This window comes from Hibiscus syriacus, unplaced genomic scaffold (genome assembly GCF_006381635.1).
Source record: "Hibiscus syriacus cultivar Baekdansim isolate YM2019G1 unplaced genomic scaffold, ASM638163v2 tig00112761_pilon, whole genome shotgun sequence".
Lineage (NCBI taxonomy): Eukaryota > Viridiplantae > Streptophyta > Magnoliopsida > Malvales > Malvaceae > Hibiscus > Hibiscus syriacus.
In genome coordinates this window covers 115,277-134,691 of record NW_024063398.1, presented here as the reverse complement: position 1 = coordinate 134,691, position 19,415 = coordinate 115,277, and the positions used below count along the sequence as shown (strand labels likewise).

The 19,415-nt window shown below is 33.0% G+C and overlaps 1 protein-coding gene across 1 annotated transcript; it reads left to right on the top strand.

The window, feature by feature from the left end:
- Positions 1–10,360: 10,360 nt before the first annotated feature.
- Positions 10,361–13,614, top strand: LOC120183399 (wall-associated receptor kinase 3-like). Its single transcript, XM_039188105.1, has 3 exons — positions 10,361–11,341; positions 12,120–12,236; positions 12,392–13,614. Exons 1-3 carry the CDS (start codon positions 10,405–10,407, stop codon positions 13,597–13,599), a joined length of 2,262 nt encoding a protein of 753 aa, XP_039044036.1. The 5' UTR covers positions 10,361–10,404; the 3' UTR covers positions 13,600–13,614.
- Positions 13,615–19,415: the final 5,801 nt, after the last annotated feature.

Below are 19,415 nucleotides of genomic sequence, written 5' to 3'. Positions count from 1 at the left end.
AAAAAAATTAAAGTGAGATAAAATTGATATAATTATATATATTTGATTCTCATTATTTATATATTAAATTAATTTATCAAATTAAATTAAAAATAAATACAAAAATAAAATAAAAATATAAAAATTAAATCTATCATTTTGCCTTCCAATAATTCCAATCCATCATTGTCAAATTCCTTCGCATTAATCCAACAATTACCGAAACCAGCAAAAGAAAAATCCATATCGGTGTATTGTCCCTTGGCCTTACGAGCCTCGTACTTTGATTTTTCCACCACTAGAACTATGAACAACGTACCATACACGTGTTGGCAATTTTGCTAAATAGCTTTGATTATTTTCCACAGTTATGAAGTTGATGCATTAATAAAATGGGTAAATTTTTATTTGGTAACCCACCTATTACTTAGTTTTTGTTTAGGTCACCCTTGTATTATTTTATCAAAATCATACCTAATGTTATTTTTTGGTCCTGTTTTAGCCACCTATCATTAAAAAATTAATATTGATGTTGATGCGTCACCATAATATAATATCACATCAACATTAAAAAATAATTAAAAATATCACGTCAAAATCACTGTTATTTTTTTTAACGTGAGGATGACCAAAATAGAACCAAAATGTAATTTTAGTTATAAGCTTTTAGAAAAAAATAGTAATAGAGTGACCAAAATAAAAATTAAGTAATAGGCGGCTAACCAGATAGATAGTTTACCCTAATAAAATTATAAAAGGATAAATTGCATGTTTAGCTACCTATTGTTTAGTGTGTTCCTGTTTGCTAGTCGAACTATTAAATTTTTGCATATTTAAATTGCTCGACTGTTAATTGTTTAACTTCAGTAAGGGTTGTAAACTAGTCGAGTCGAGCTTGACTCGAAGATTCTAAAAAGAAACTCTACTCGACTCGAAAATTCGCTAGCCTAAAATTTTCAAACTCGTCTCAAACTCGAAATCATAAACTGAAGCTCGTAAAAGCTCGAAATGGAAAAAGAATCTTAAATTTAACTTGATTGAAGCCTCAAACTCAAAGTCAAACATGAACCTTAAATACATAAAAACCTTAAACTGTATTTTTTAAAAGATCAGCAAATAAATGTTAATAGTCGAGACATAATACAAATGGTTACGATATAAGATTTTATGATATACCAATCAACAGGTTAACGTCAAGCTTAGATGACCGTCAATTTTTTTTAACGAAAAAAGATGAGTTTGGAACATATGAAAGTCAGATGACCATTTTGTAACTTTTAATAGTCGTAGAACTCAACAAAACAACACCCTATAATCGAATATCATTGTTAACTTTTGTTGGGGCCTTGACAAAGAAACATCCTATAGTTGAAAGGCTATTTGTATACTTTACCCTTAAAATATGAGTAAAGTACATAAATAGTCCTTGAATTTTTAGTGCACTTGTATTTTGGTCACCCAACTTTTAAAAATTACAATACAGTCACCAAAGTTTTAGTTAATTTCCAAAAAGGTCCATGACATTACTTTTTTATATGACGTGGCACGTTACCTTCGGTTAACCCTTCTTCCTCCTCCTCCTTCCACCTTTGTTTCCCCTCTCACTCTTTATTTTGTCTTAAGCCTCCATCCAAGCTTCACCAACCAGCCCAAAACGTCGCGCCATCTTAGGCCATGTCAGAGAATGCACAGTCGTTCCAAATCAAAACCCAAGACCAAGAGTCTATCACTGTTTCTTTACTCTCTCACCAAAAATGATCCATTAATTGCACTTCTCAAGTCACCATCGTAGGCGCCAACATATGACCTATCGTAACCGATTTTTGTCCGGGCGCGAAATTTTTATTTGACGGGAAAAGTGATGTGAATAAATGGTTTTTAAAATAATTTGGGAGTCGTCATCGGCCTTTTGGGTCAGGTAGGTCGAATACCTAAAAATCATCCTTTAAAAGAGTTTTTAAGAAAACATCGATTAAAAGATAAACTGATATGCGTTTTAACCAAAAATTCTTTCTTTTTAATAATAAAAAAGGACTCGTGGTCGGTTACGTTTAGGGAAGGATTAGCACACCTACAACGCCCAAAATTAGTACTTTTTAATTATAAATTGTCTCTAATAATAGAATTTAAGAATTCAAAGATATATTTAACTTATAATATTTTTTTATTTCAAATTTATAATTTTATAAAAATATATAAATATAAGAGATATCTAATTATTTAGAAATATCATAAAAGGGCTTCTAGGTGCTTTAAGACAGCTCTTTTCTTTGATATAAAAAAAAATATCAAAATATGACTATTTCTTAAAAGTAATTTATAAAATTAAATAAATAGGATTTTTATAAAAATAAATAAACATATATTATTTATTATATATATATTTATACATAATAATAATAATAATAATAATAATAATAAAATATAAAACAATAATTAAAAATAATGAAATTAAAACTATAAATAAAAAAAACTAGTAATTAACTTAAAGTATTAAAATTAGTGACTAAAATAAAATTATCTTAAATTCGAATATCATATTAAAATAAATTAAAAACATGCATTCGGGATTAAAAAAATAATTATTAAAATTAAAGGATTAAATCAGTAATTTACCTAAAATATTTATAATTACGGTTAAAGACTAAAATACATATATATAAAATTCGAATACCGAATTAAAAGGATCTAAAATTTGCTTTAGTGACTAAAATGTAAGGATTACAAACTAGGATGGCTGCGGAAAGGGTTTGGCCATGCACGAAATTACAGATATACCCCTCCCAAAACGGCATCGTTTGGGAAGGGGTATAAATACCCAAAATCGGCTGGCCCTACGGGCCATTCTCTCATTTCTCCCTTTCTTCTCTCTCAAAGCTGAGAGAGCCAGAGTTTTCTCTGGCTCTCTCTAAAACGAGAGAAGCGGCACCGACCGGCAGCCGTTCGCCTCCGTTAATTCCGTCGCCGGCCACCGTATCCGGTGGCCGGAAATTACAAAACCCACCCCAAATTGAAGCCTCTATTTTCTATGCTCGAATCTAAAGTTGTTTTAGCCTAAAATCTTACCAAAACATGTAGATCTACCTCCGATGTTTCGGTTTCAACGGCGTAGGGAGGCTCCGATGAGGTAAATATCTCGGCTTTTCTCTCTTTGTTTTCTGGTTTTGGCTTACTGTTGGAATGTGGGTGTTTGTTTATTGCTCTTTGTTTACTCGTTGTTTCTGTTCTCCGTTCGTTGTCTTCTGCCGTGGCCCTCTGTTGGTTTTTTTTTCTTGCTGGTAAGTTGAGGCTTTATAGCCTTCACCAGTGCGGCTCTCGGACCGGTCCCAAGGGTTGATTTCGGTGAGTCACCGAACTATGTGGTGACTCACCATAATAGCTTCAACGTGGACGAACGTTGTCGTGGCAGCAGAGCTTCTGAAGTCCTCGGCTAGGGTGGAGTCGTGGCAGTGGGCGTCGGCAACAGCTGGTTGGAGCATTTGGCAGCAAGTGCGGCGGCGGCGTGGAGGATTCTGGATCATTGGCGGCTGAAATGCTAGGGTTTAGAAACCTTCGCTGAAACCCTAAATATTTAGGGTTTCCATCTGGTCTGGGCCGGTTCTAGTTGGGCTGGGGTTTGTATTTGGGCTATGATTTGGGCTTTGTATTATTAATAAATAATATAATAATAATAATAATAATAATAATAATAATAATAATAATAATAATAAATTTAAATTTAAAATGAAAAAATTGATGTCTACATGACCTATTGAGTAATTCTTTTTTTTTACCTGTTTTTCTTTATTTCAGCTGATATTTTTAATTTTTTTCATCGGCGCTTTCGTCAGTCTAGCTGGTTTCTTTAATACTATTGTCGTGGAGAATATCGTCGGAGTTAAACGATATGGTATAATTCACGTGGCTTGTGAACTTGGTGGGGGTTCACTAGTAAAGCTGGAATAATGCCGTCAACTTCGATTCGTGCTCGAAGAAATTGAAAATGGCCAAAGGAATGGGAAAGTTAATCAATCTATATAATCAAGCAAACCCAAAAAAATCAATCCAAGAGAAAAACCCAGCCTAACATGGGTTTGATCAAAATAATGCTGTCAATTTGTTGATAACCTGAGTGACAATCGATGGAGGGAGACTTTGACTGAATTCAATAGTCAAATTTATATTTTATTTAAAGTTTAACTATTAAATTAATAAATGTACTTAAACTTTAGTGTTAAATTAGTCTAAAATTCAAGAGTCAAGTTAAAATTTAACCATGTTTACTAGTGTGACATGTCAACGAACCAACAAGAGTTAACGTTTCGGTGATCAAAATAAGATAGATCGAAAACAAAGGTGACTAGAACGTAGCTTTTTCATAATCGATGATCAAACTAAGATAAACAAAAAAATAAAAAAAATCATTTGTCCATGATTTTTTTAGATTTTTTAAATGTAGTATGGTCAATGTGATCACTTTCGTTAACATCACAATTGAAGTTAAATTAAAGAATAACCACATAATTATGAGATAGATTCAATTTGATAATTGATAAATTAATTTTATCAATCAAATCATCTAAGTATCTAAATAATATAACCATCTATTATTAACATTTAATTAAAAACGCTTAAATACACTTTTGTGCCCTAAACTATATTATTTTTACCGAGTTGTCCCATAAAGTATTTTTCGAGACGTTTTTCCCCTAAAGTTTAAATTGTTACCTCATTTGCCCTAATCTATTAACTCCGTTAAAAATACATGGGTAAATTACATATTTAGTCACTCAACTATTCGTGCGTTTCTATTTTGGTCAGTCAACTATTTTTTGTTTTCAAAATCATCACTAAACTTAAGTTTTTATTTCATTTTGGTCACCCAATTCGATTAGATTTATTTTTAAAATTTACAATATGTAAGAATTTATTTATATCACATATTTTTTCACTCAACACATAAATTTAATATATAAAAATATATAATATTATAATGTAAATAATATACAACATTTTAGTTGTTTGTAATTAAAATTTTAATAAAAGAAATATTAAATATTAAATTATCCATTTTGTAAATATACATGTTTGGATAAAATTTTATGCAGTTTTCTTTTTGATGATTTTCGTGCTTCTTATTTTATCAATGGCAATGCAAAACTTTTTCAAACGCAATAGTTTTGATGCTTCTAAACTTGTGTTTTCCCTTTCTGTGTAAGATTTGTTTTATGTTTTGCATTTTTGGTTGTTCTATTCTCATTTCTTGGTTTTATTTGTAACTTTAGTAAATATATATTCTGGGAAGCAGTTTTATTTGATGGTTCCACCGGCTATTAATTCTGCATGGCTATCCTCATCTAATTAGCCCTTTTGTAAATCTTCAAATGTATGAGTAGACAAAGCAAATCCAGCTGATATTTTACATGTGATGAATGATCCTATTCCCTTTGCATCTGATAACTCTAACATTCCAAAACCACCACCTCTCCCATATAAAATTTGTACGAGAACCGAGTATTCCAAGAGGCCTCATGAATGTATTTTTGCCCCTAAAGAAACAAAGGATACATGGGACATGCTCTTCAAGAAAGGGTATGTTGCAGATGTTTGTGTTATCACCAACGAAAAAATCATGTGTTCTTGCTTATTTTAATGTTTTCGTGACTTTTAAAAAAAATTAATGTTTTGGTGAGTTTATTATGTTTTCCTCTGAATCTCTTGACATAGAACGATTAAGGTAGCCTGATTTACATCATAATGTAACATATTTTTCTTCTAATTATTAGATAGAGGATTTGCACAGTTTTGGTTTACTTTTAAACTCGAGTAAAAATTCAGCCTAGGGTATTATTTTGAACTATGTTTTGATGTAACAATTTATGACAAAATGTTTTTGGACTTGAATTGAATTTATTCAAAGTTTTCAAAGTTTACAAAAATAATTCAAAGTCCACTTAATTTGGAATTGAGCACAAAAATATTTTATGAATAGTATTGTACTGTATGAATAGTATCGGTACTGTATAAATAGTACCGATACTGTGTAAACAGTAATGAACGGTAATGAACAGTACCCGATGCTCAAAAAAATCGAATGTAAAAGGTGTACCAATACACTGCTACAGTGTACCGATACTCACTGTTCACGCAGCCCAACGGTCATGAAATTTGAATTTAATGAAGGGGTATCGATACACCTTGATAGTGTACCGATACATTGTTTTCGGCAGCCTATTTGAGCAAAAAATCATCCCCAAATGGCTCCAAAACATCCCCAACGGCTATATGACTTCAAACACATTCCAAGCTATAAATACAAGTTGAGGACACTTGAAGAAGTGAGAGAACAACTATCCAAGCAATCAAAAACAAGAGAAGAAGTTTTTCATTCTTATTTTCATTCTCTCTTGTAAATATTGTTCTAGTGAACTTAATTCTTGTAAACACCTACGTTAGAGAGGTTTTCTTGTTTATATTTCCTTTTATTGTAAAGGGGTTTTGGTTCTAGCTTAGCCCGTGTAAAAGCTAGGGAAAGGTTCTAGTTTAGCCCGTGAAAAACTAGGGAGTTGTAAAAGTTATCTCTTTATCCTCAAAAGAAAGAACAAATTAGTGAATTTGTTGGAAAATCCTTGGTGAGGAGCTAACGCAGTGGATGTACTTGGTTGAGAATTAGAACCACTATAAATCGCTGTGCAATTCTCTATCTTTCAATCTCCTTACTCCCTAAACACAAAAATCGTTTCAACCCCTCTTTGGAAACCCTTTCGGTTGTCGATTCGAGCTTCCGCAAAGCCCAACAATTATACTTCTCTTCTTCAAAAACAGAAATGTTAAGTAATGTTCAAGCTTTAATTGGTTTCTTTTAATTGGAAGAATATCGCTTCTAATTTATTTACCATAAACATGCGGAAAGGTTGAAGCTATATGAATGTAATATTTTGATTTAATATTTCTTTTATTAAAATTTTAATTACAAACAACTAAATATGTTGTACATTATTTACATTATAATATTATTTTATTATTATCCATAAATTTATGTGTTGAGTAAAAAAATATGTGATATAAATGAATTCTTATATATTGTAAATTTAAAAAATAAATCTAATCGAATTGGGTGACCAAAACGAAACAAAAATTTAAGTTTAGTGATGATTTTGAAAACAAAAATAGAACCATATGAATAGTTGAGTGACTAAATATTTAATTTACCCATATATTTTTTAACGGAGTTAACAGATTGGGGCAAATGAGGTAATAATTTAAACTTTAGGGGACAACTCGGTAAAAATGGTATATTTTAGGGGGCAAAGGTGTATTTAAGCCAAAAAAAATTAAAGTGATATATAAAATTGATATAATTATATATATTTGATTCTCATTATTTATATATTAAATTCATTTATCAAATTAAATTAAAAATAAATACAAAAATAAAATAAAAATAAAAATATAAAAATTAAATCTATCATTTTTCCTTCAATAATTTCAATCCATCATTATCAAATTCCTTCGCATTAATCCAACAATTACCGAAACCAGCAAAAGAAAAATCCATATCGGTGTATTGTCCCTTGGCCTTATGAGCCTCGTACTTTGATTTTTCCACCACTAGAACATATGAAAACGAACCATACACGTGTTGGCAATTTTGCTAAATATCTTTGATTATTTTCCACGGTTATGAAGTTGATGCATTAATAAAATGGGTAAAATTTTATTTGGTAACCCACTTATTACTTAGTTTTTGTTTAGATCACCCTCGTATTATTTTATCAAAATCATACATAACGTTATTTTTTGGTCATGTTTTAGTCACTATCGTTAAAAAATTAATGTTGATGTTGATGCGTCACTATAATCTAATATCACGTCAGTATTAAAAAATAATTAAAAATATCACGTCAACATCACTGTTATTTTTTTAACGTGAGGATGATCAAAATAGAACCAAAATGTAATATTAGGTTATAAGCTTTTAGAAAAAATAATAATAGAGTGACCAAAATAAAAATTAAGTAATAGGCGGTTGACCAGATAGATAGTTTACCCTAATAAAATTATAAAAGGATAAATTGCATGTTTAGCTACCCATTGTTTAGTGTGCTCCTGTTTTGCTAGTCGAACTATTAAAGTTTTGCATATTTAAATTGCTCAACTGTTAATTGTTCAACTCCAATAAGGGTTGTAAACTAGTCGAGCTTGACTCGAAGATTCTAAAATGAAGCTCGACTCGACTCGAAAATTCGCGAGCCTAAAATGTACAAGCTCGTCTCAAACTCGAAATCATGAACTGAAGCTCGTAAAAGCTCGAAATGGAAAAAAAAATCTTAAATTTAACTTGATTGAAACCTCAAACTCAAATTTGAACATGAACCTTAATACACAAAACCTTAAACTGCATATTTTTAAAAAATCAACACAAATATTAATAGTGGAGACATAATGCAAATGGTTACGATATCAGATTTTATGATATACCAATCAACAGATTAACGTCAAACTTATATGACCGCCAATTTTTTAACGAAAAAGGATGAGTTTGGAACATATGAAAGTCAGATGACCATTTTGTAACTTTTAATAGTCGTGGGACTCAACAAAACAACACCCTATAATCGAAGATCATTGTTAACTTTTAATAGTTGTGGGACTTGAGAAAGAAACATCCTATAGTTGAGGGGTTATTTGTGTACTTTACCTTTAAAAATATGAGTAAAGGACATAAATAATCCTTGAACTTTTAGGGCATTTGTATTTTGGTCACCCAACTTTTAAAACTGACAATACAATCACCAAAGTTTTAGTTAATTTCCAAAAAGGACTCTGACATGACCTTTTTAATATGACGTGGCACTTTACCTTCGGTTAACCATTCTTCTCCTTCTTCTGCATCCTCCTTCTACCTTTGATTCCCCTGTCACTCATTATTTTGTCTGAAGCCTCCATCCAAGCTCCACCAACCAGCCCAAAACGTCGCGCCATCTAAGGCCATGTCAGAGAATGCACAGTCGTTCCAAATCAAAACCCAAGACAAAGAGTCTGTCACTGTTTCTTTACTCTCTCACCAAAAATGATCCATTAATTGCACTTCTCAAGTCACCATCGTAGGCGCCAACATATGCCCTATTGAGTAATTCTTTTTTTTTTTACCTATTTTTCTTTATTTCATCTGATATTTTTAATTTTTTTCATCGGCGCTTTCGTCAGTCTAGATGGTTTCTTCAATACTATTGTCGTGGAGAATATCGTCGGAGTTAAACGATATGGTATAATTCACGTGGCTTGTGAACTTGGTGGGGGTTCACTAGTAAACGAAAAATTTAAGAGTGATCACCGATAGTAAAATAAGTAACTAATCGAAAAAAAACTTAGATTTCATGATGGTCACTCTCTAATATGCTGCTCCGGCCACTGAAGCTTAGTGAATAATATATAAAAGCAAACATATGGAAGACCATTGAAAAGAACACGTAACCTTGGGTCCTATTTCAATACACTTGACAACATAAAGCTCGCCACTATTTATCCCTAACCAGCTTTGCAACACCAAAGTTCCCTGAACCGATATCTTCCTGTATCTCATAACGATCCATTTTCCCAAGCAGCCAACTTTTAGAGAGAGAACAAAAATCTATATAACATATATTATATGAATTTTTTATGTTTGGGATAATGTTGATCTCAAAAAATAATAGACAATGGAAATTTAAAGACAGTCGTTAGAATATGAAGTTGGAGTTTTATTTTTTATTTTCTGCATACTTTTGTCATTTGGAAAGGAATGTGAAACATCCATATCCATGAAAGGAATACAAAAATTAGTTAATAAACACGATGCTAAACAAAGTAAGACGCCAAAACCCAACTTTGACATGCAGGGTTCATGCGCACTGAAGCCGAATCTCAAATATGTCAGAGGCACCCGGGTTGTAGGCTTGTTTGTTTTCATTGAGTCCTCATTGAGGTCAATGGACTGTTTCCTAGCAATTTGGAAGATGCCAACTTATGAAGAATAAGAAGAAAAAGGAGGGTTATCCGAATTGTGCCACGTCATATAAAACTAACGGAAGGTAATGAGAGGGACCTTTTTGAGATGAACTAATAGTTCGGTGACTATATTACAAGTTTTAAAAGTTGGGTGACCAAAATGCAAGTACCCTAAAAGTTCAGAGACTATTTGTATACTTTACCCTTAAAAATATTTATGATCAAATTAACAAAAAAAAAAGAGTCAAATTTGAGATACGTGTATTTTTAAAAATTAGAAATTGTTGAAATTTCTTGGAAAACGAGTGTGTGAACATAATAAATTTCAAACAATGAAAGTCTGAAATTCCAATGTTCTCTTCTTTCTTACGGCATATAGAACAGTATAAGAATAAAGAATTGGTCGCCTACTTCATCAATAACAATTGATAGTAAACAACATACGACCAAAAACAAATGTTTTCATCTCAGCATCCTTTGCTCAGGTTTCGAACATGGTGCATTATTGTTTTGGCATCAATTTTATCATCGGCAGCAGCCGAGGTGGTAAACCCGATGCCCAGCTGCCAACGGAGCTGTGGGAATGTCACAATCGATTACCCTTTCGGTATTGGAGAAGGATGTTTCATGCACGGCTTCGAAATAACCTGTAATGCTTCCTACAGTCCACCTAAACCATTCCTACACTCGGGAGCTACGCAGCACGAGGTTGTCCACATATCCGTAGCTCACAACCAGGCTCGTGTAAGGAGCCCTAGGATCGATGCCAGAGGTTACCATCCAAATGGAACTGCAGTTTTGAGTGAAGCCAGCATCAACTTGACCGGTACACCATTCGTTCTCAACAACACTGCAAACAAGTTCACCGTCACAGGCTGTAACTCCGTTGGTCTATTATCCCTTCGAGATGGAAACATCATTACAGGCTGCTTGTCTCTCTGCGACGACAACCTCGTGGGAGTTATGGACGGGTCTTGCTCTGGGTTTGGCTGCTGTCAAAGCTCCATTAATGTCGGTGTTAAAACAATTGAGATGGTTATCCAGAACTTCGTTCCAGATTCTTTGAGAAGGGATCTGTACAACACATCACGTATCTCCGAACCTCTTAATAATTGCGGATACGGTTTCATTGTGGACCAAGAGAGCTACAGGTTCAAGGCATCGGATCTCAATCGTAATTGTTCATCGTCGAATATCGAGAATTCCTTCTTGGTTCTTGATTGGGTTATTGCTGACGAGACTTGTGAAGCAGCTAACAAAAGTTTGGATACTTATGCCTGCAAGGGGATAAACAGCGACTGCCGGGACTATACATTCTATGGTGGTCGGAGTTATCGTTGCAATTGCAAACAGGGTTATGAAGGGAACCCTTATAACAGCTCAGGATGCGATGGTATGAAAAATCTTTGCTTAAAACTCTCACGTTAGAAGTACTCAAAGCATGGTCAAAAGGCTTTATGTAAATACTAAATCGGATCATATCATATTAAATTCTTAAAAGTAGGGTAAACTACACAAATGGTCATTCGACTATATAGTGCTACTTTATTTAGTCTCTCGACTATTAAAAGTTACAAAATGATCCCTTATTATAGTGCGTTGCATTGTTGAGTCTTTCAATTATTAAAAGTTACAAAATGGTCACCCAACTATTCATATGTTCCAAACTTGTCCTTTTTCCCTTAAAAAATTAGTGATTGTCTGAGTTAGACATTAACTTGTTGACTGAAATATGATAAAATCTGGTCCCATAATCGCTTGAGTTGTATTTTGTGATCGACTCTTTATTTACATTATGAAGTCGAGCTAGTGTTTGAAACATTACGTCGTCGAGCCAGTGTTTGAACGCAACGACGATGTCAGTAGACATAATTAAAATATGATTATCATATCTCAATTAGCAGGTTAAGGTCCAACTCAGGCTATTGTCAATTTTTTAACGGAGAATGATGAGTTTGAAACGTATGAATAATCTAGTACACTATTTTGTAACTTTTAGTAGTCAGAAGATTCAACAAAACAACAACCTATAATCGATGGATTCATAAAAATAACACCCTATAATCGGGAATCATTTGTGTATTTTACCCTAAAAGATATTATTTTGAGAGACATCTAGCAAATTGTCTACTTACCAGCTGACACATAATGTTGAATATTGATTCTTGAAGACATCGATGAGTGTAAGGGTCCACACAATCCTTGTGAAGGCGAAGGGACTTGCATTAACTTAGATGGTGGATATAAATGCAAGGTTTCAAAGTTTCCAACATTGCAGCTTGTTCTCGGTAAACCTCCTACTTGGATATAATGATTTGTTTTCGGGAGAAAAAGAAGAACCTTATGCATGATTTAATTCTTGAATTATTCCGGTTTTTTCAATTTGATATCTAAACATTTTATCCCTATTTGAACTATCATTTCGTATTAATTTATCCCGCAGGTATAGGCTGTCCCTTGTTCTTGCTTCTCCTAACCCCTTCTTTATACATTTGCATGAAGAGAAGAAAGTTGATCAAACTCAAACAAAAATTCTTCCAACAAAATGGAGGTTTATTGTTGCAGCAGCGAATTGCTTTCCATGAAAGTTCTGGTGAGCCCACAAAAATCTTTACAACACAAGAGTTAGCTATGGCCACTGAAAACTACGCAGAGAGTCGAGTGATTGGTCAAGGAGGCAATGGAACAGTTTACAGAGGAATCCTATGCGACGGTAGAGTGGTGGCAGTGAAGAAGTCAAAAATGGTTGACAAGAACCATATCGAGGAGTTCATCAATGAGGTTGTTGTTCTCACTCAAATCAATCATCGAAACGTCGTGAAGCTCTTGGGGTGTTGTTTGGAAACCGAGGTTCCCCTGTTGGTTTATGAATATGTTCCTAATGGGAGCCTCCACTACCATATTCACAATCCTGATGGGGCATGCTCGTTCTCATGGGAAGATCGGTTACGGATAGCCGCCGAAACCGCGAACGCTCTCGCTTATCTCCACTCTGCAGCTGTAATTCCCATCATTCACAGAGATGTCAAGTCTTCCAACATATTATTGGACGAAAGGTACACCGCAAAAGTCTCGGATTTCGGAGCTTCGAGGCTAATTCCCGCTGATCAGACTGAAATAACGACTCTAGTTAAAGGAACACTCGGGTACTTGGACCCAGAGTACTTCCAAACAAGTCAACTAACAGGGAAAAGCGATGTTTACAGCTTCGGAGTGGTGTTAATGGAACTACTAACAGGACAGTTGCCGGTGTCATTTGCAAGGCCTGATGCCAAAAGGAACTTATCTTCTTACTTCATTGTTGCAATGCAACAGGATCCTCTCTTCCAAATTCTCGAGCCTGGACTCGCAAATGAGGGGAACATGGAACAACTTAATGCTGTTGCGAATCTTGCAATGAGATGTGTTCAATTGAAGGGCGAAAAACGGCCTACAATGAGAGAAGTGGTGTTGGAGCTTGAAGGGTCAAGAGGGATTTCCAAACATCCTTGGGATCATGCCAACCATGAGGAGACTACCTGCTTGCTCGATAAACAATTGGAGTTACACGTAGCTGAGAGTTCTTCAACAGTGGAACTTTGTAGCAACATGTCAGATATGCCATTTAGCACTCACAGTTCAGAGCCGTTTCCAATGAACTTCCCTCGGTGATCATTCGCATAGCAGATTTTGTTTTAATCCTTCATGTCCATTTTACTGTTTCGTGTCTGTCTCTTCTAATAATGTTGGATTTTTAGTTATTTATGTTGGGGGATCTTCAGATTGCTCGCTTAGAACCTCCAAAAACCGAAAGGGGTATTGTATTCCTGAGGTCCCTGCACTGCTGTTTTAGCTCTCAAATTTTTGTCTCTCAATCTTTAAGTCTTACGAACACCTCGATTAAAGAGGATTCGATCAGGGATTTAAATAGTGTTCGCGGTCGCGTCGTGTTTATTGCGATTGCGGACATAACGGATGCCATTGCGGGTGCCGCGATAGTGAATTATTTTAAATTTCGCATAACTTATCCTAAAATATAATAATTATAATTATAAGGAATTATTTTTAATAACTTGAATGTTTTTTAAGTGAAAATGATATATATATAACTAAATAGAAGACTTTAAAAATCTGGTAATAGAATAAGATAATTAATTAAAGATAACATTGTGAATACATTATTATTTAAATGATTGAAATTAAGACTAAATTAAATAAAAAAATAAAAAATATATTCTAAACTAAGGATTAAATTATAAATTTTAAAAAGTAGTAGGGATGACAAATTAATATATCCATTAAAAATTATAAATGGAAAATAGGAACGTGAGCGAATTATGTTTTAAGCCCAATAAACCCTAAAATATTTTAATCCTACACTCCCCCAACAACCACCCCACCCACCTTCTCGTTTTTTCGTGCTTTCTTCTTTAATAGTGTCCACTCCACCATATTCATCGGTGGTGGAGATAATTAGATCTAGGGATGAAAACTTTTGTTTTTCTTAATTTCTTACCTTCTTAGATGGAATTCGAAACTTGTTCCATTGCTGCTCAATTTCTTCTCTGGTTTGATCTTTGCGTGAATGGTGAGTCTTGTTTGATGTGCTCTTTGTTTTTGGTTTTTATGTTTACAGAGTTTTTTTTCTCTTCATTCTCTATTTTTGCTGGATGAGCTTTGTGTTTTTTTATTGAGAATTCCAGCTTTTTTTATTCTTTTTATTTTTTATAGTAACAGTTGAAAAACGGTAATAGCGTCTCGTTATCGGTTCTATTTATCGTTACCCGTTAAATTACGGGAACGACGGACCGCTATCGACGTGATTCCGTTACCCACCATTAAATTCAACAATATTGGTTTCGAATAGTGGCGCGACCATAAAATAGTGGTCGCTATAGTGTTAGCGGTTTGCTATTGGAAACCATGGATACGATTAGGGGTGCTTAATGAGTTGAGCAGTTCAAACTCGACTAGATCAAAACTCGGTAAAAGCTCGATTAAAATGGACTTGACTCAAACTCGAGCTCAACTCGATATCTTAACGAACTGAGCTAAGTAAAGTCCAACTCAACTTGATAAGTTCGCGAACAGCTCGTCAGTTTTTTTAATATTTTACTAGTTATCTTAAAAATTATTTCATTAAAGAATTACTAATTTACTAATAGATGATAAATGAAAAATCTATTAATTTTCTAATAAAAATACTAAATTATTAATTAATAATTATTATTTTACTACACCCAAAATTAAACTATAATTATTATTTTAATGTGTTTGTGAATTTTTATTTTGGAGTTTAGACTTTGAATTTATTTCATACACTCTTTTGTTATTTTGAAGTTTAGACTTTGAATTTGTTTACACTCTTTTGATATTTTTTTGTTGTTTAAATTTGTCAATTTATGTTTATATTGAGCTCTATATAATATTAGTAGATTTTACCTATAGTTAAAGAATAAAATAAAAATTTTGGTGAGTTTAATTAGCAATGAGTCGAGCAACAAGTTTTCTTAACAAGCATTAGTCAAGAAATATTTTAATGGGCTTAACGAGTAAAGAGTTGAGTCGAGCAACAAAATTTTTTAACGAGCACGAGTCGAGGTTGCCTATCTCGCGATCGACTCACTTGATAACCACCCCTAGATATTATCGGTAGATCATGTAAGTACTTATCTTGAATATTGAGCCACAATGTGAGAGCTTACTTGAAAATTTTGGAGACCTGAAGGACCAAATTGACAAAAGGAAAAACCTTGGAAGATCAATGAGGCAAAATTGGTGGATAAATTCAAATGGGAGAAGAATGACCGCTTAGGGCCACAGAACCCACAGGGGTTAAAGGGATTTGCAAAGCACCAAGGGTACCGCCGAGCCAAGCTTGGTGTTGCCATGGGTGATTTGCAATCCCTTCAAGGTTTGGGGCACGGATTCTAATCCACCAAACGCATTCTGCCACCAATTGTATCATTTCACGCCAATTGGTCCTCCAAGCTCTCCTCGCTCTTCAATTCGGTCCTCCAAGTCTCCAAATCTTTTGATTGGGTCTTATGCATAATGACTTGACATATGAAATAAGTATTACAAGATCTGTGAATTATGTCCTCTTTAATCGGGAGATTCTGGAGACCCTCTTAAGGGTTAAGAGATAAAATTTCATGATTAAAACGAAATTTTATAATAGTTAATTGCATTGCATGACCTCAAAGTATGGTCCTCATTTTAATTTGCTCCCTAAACTTTAAAATATTCCAATTTCATCCCTAAACTATGACTATCATTCTAAATTAGTCCTCAAACTTTTGAACATTTTAATTCCATCTCCAAACTATGACCTTCATTCTTAATTGGTCTCCAAACTTTTTGAACAGTACTTATATTACTCACATCCATTGTTAATAAATCGTTAGACCAAGTTATATCATTACATGTTTGAAAAAAATTACGTTAAACTATGGTTGAAACTAATTACATATTTAGATAATTTGGGGAAGAAATTGGAATATTCAAAAGTATGGAGACCAATTTAGAAAGAGGGACATAGTTTAAGGATGAATTCAGAATTTGAGGACTAATTTAGAATGAGACTGAGGATGAAATTGAAATATCCAAAAGTTTAAGGATTAATTTAAAATGAGGATTATATTTTGGGACATGTGATGCTAGAAATATAATACCTTTTAGGAGTAACCTAGGGCTATCAGTCGGTAACACTACTTTTAGTTTGGAAATAAACTTTTGTTTGGAAAGTAAACATTAACTGGAGTTAAAAGAATTCGTTAGTATAGCACCTCAATTCTCTTGAGATTTTGATTATTTTTTTCTTATTGTTAAAATGTGGTCGATATTGCCTTTTTGGGCCAAAAATGTCTGTATATTACCTCAGGCGATATACCGACAGTTCTAGCCATCACTATAAGCTTTTTTGTTGTTGTTGTTGGTTTTTTTTTAATAGACGTAAAGCTTCGTTAAATGTAGGGGTGGCCATAGGGTGAATAAAAATCGAAAATCGTGGGGATTTGAATAGATGGGGATGGAAAATAATCGAATCTTCACCTACGAGAATGTGAATAGGGGAAGTTTTATCCCCTAAGCTCAAATGGGGATGAAAATGAGATTGTTATATCCGAACTGTAGGGATAATCGAACTGTAACTGTGAGAATCCCCATAATGTAACCGTAGGAATCCTCGATATTTTAAAAAAAAATAACCGTAGGAATCATCGAAAAGTATATGTGAGATTACGTATTGTCACTATAATATCTCAAATGAACTAAAAATGAAGTTTAGATCTTTTCTCATTTAATATATATTATTGTGTTAATATTGAAAATAGTTAAGATTGTACATGTACATTAGGTGTGTGTAGACACCCGTTTTTGACCGGGCTTAAAAATATTATATTATTATATTTATTATTATATTTATTATTATTAATATTATTAGTATTATTATTAATAATAATTTTGGTTACAATGTTTGCAGGCCCACATTACACCAAAACCCAGCAGATCAGGAGCCCAGATTACAAGTCTCAAGACCCAAACAACACCCAACAGCAGATCTGACCCGAGTCCAGTAACCCGACCCGTGACCCGGATCCGACCCATTTTCAACTAGGGTTTTGGAAACCCTAAAGTCCAGCCACCTCTAATGATAGGAACAAATTGCTGCCGCCAATGAACCCAGCCACAACAGTAAATGTCGAGCACTTCTTCACCGAAACGACGAGCCACTGTACCAACAACAACCACTAAGCATCATCACTTACGTCAAAAATCACGAAACAAAGAAGACATTATCATCCAAATCATACATCCACTAAACAGATTTTAAAATTTCAGAAATTAGGTATTCTTACCTAATATACCCTACCACCATACGTATATCAGTGGAAAACCCATCAAAACAGCAACCAAAATTCCATTATAAAAGCATGGAAACCAGAGAGAGGGAGGGGGATGAAACAAGAAAGAAAAGAATATAGAGATATTCGAACAGGGGGTTCGAATAGAAAAATAAAAGGGCAGATTCGAACGAAAAAAAGAGACATACCTTTAGCCAGATCCAACCTTGTGTTTTGCTCCCTGTGGCCACCGATTTACGGTGGCCGGGGAGCCGCGTTTATTCTTCTCGGTGAAGAAGCATGAGAAAAAGAGAGATACTTATATTTTAGTCATATTTTCTGTTTATTTTATTATTAATGTGAATATTCGATTTTAGTCATTATATTTATAAATGGTTTATTTTGGTCACTAATTTAGTGTTTTGTGTATTTTTAGGGATGTTTAGAATTAAGCTATAACATTTGAAAATATATCATTTTAGTCATTGCCTTGTTTTGTTTTAATTTAGTTATGTTATTTTAATGTTATTAATTTTTATCACTGTTCTTTGTTTGGTTTAATTATTATTTTAATCCTTTAAATATTTGATGTTTTCGGAATTAGTCTTTTAAGTTCTTAGTTTTATTATTTTAGTCCTTGTATATATTAGCCACTAAGTGAAGTTTTGCTTTATTTCGTTTTTAGCATTTAATTTTTAATATTTATATTTTAGTCATATTATTTCATGATATATTATTATTGTGAATATTTAATTTTGGTTACAATATTTTCAATTACTTCATTTTAACCAATAATTTAAGTATTGTATTATTGTGTTTTGGGATTTTATTTTTTAACTTTTGAATTTAAATCACCATTTATATGCTTTAATATTTTATTAATATTTGACTATAATTTTGTTGTTGGGGCAGCGTGCATGATTAATGACAATTTTAACTTATAGTGCTCTGTTTAATCCGTGGGTAGATACTTGGTTTAGAATGAATATTATGCTTGCATGTGACCATTCTATTTTTTTAATATTTAACCTTTGCAACATGACTCCTCATTTTTATTATTTTCTTGATTTCACGTTATTCTTTATTTATGTAAATGGATTCGGCTAAAATTATTAATTATTATTTACTTTTTGAAAGTTATTGTTTAAGTTTTAGCATGAGTAAATGTTTCATTTTAATCCCTTTAGAATTTGTTTTTATTATTTTGAACTTTTAAATTTTGGTATTTACTATTTTAAGACTTAAAGTTTTCATTTATATCATTTTAGTCCTTTAATTTTTTATTTTTTCTATTTCGATCCTTAAAGTTTTTTTTTCTTTCTATATTGGTCTTTATAAATTCAAATACTTATTTTTTCTATTTGTATTTAGGATTGTAATATTCATTTATATTCATTTCAGTCCTTTTGAATTTACTCCATTAATTTACGAAGAAAATTAATTAATATTTAATAAACGGATCATATTTTAACTTTATATTCAACTCATAAATTCTACTATTTACGACGATATGTAAGCTATACAGTACCAATTTTGGGCGCTGTGGGGGTGCTAATCATTCCCCACGCGTAACCGACTCCCGAACCCTTTAAAATGAACCTCTGGTAAACGCAGACCAACTTTTGTCTTAAAAATGATTTTTTT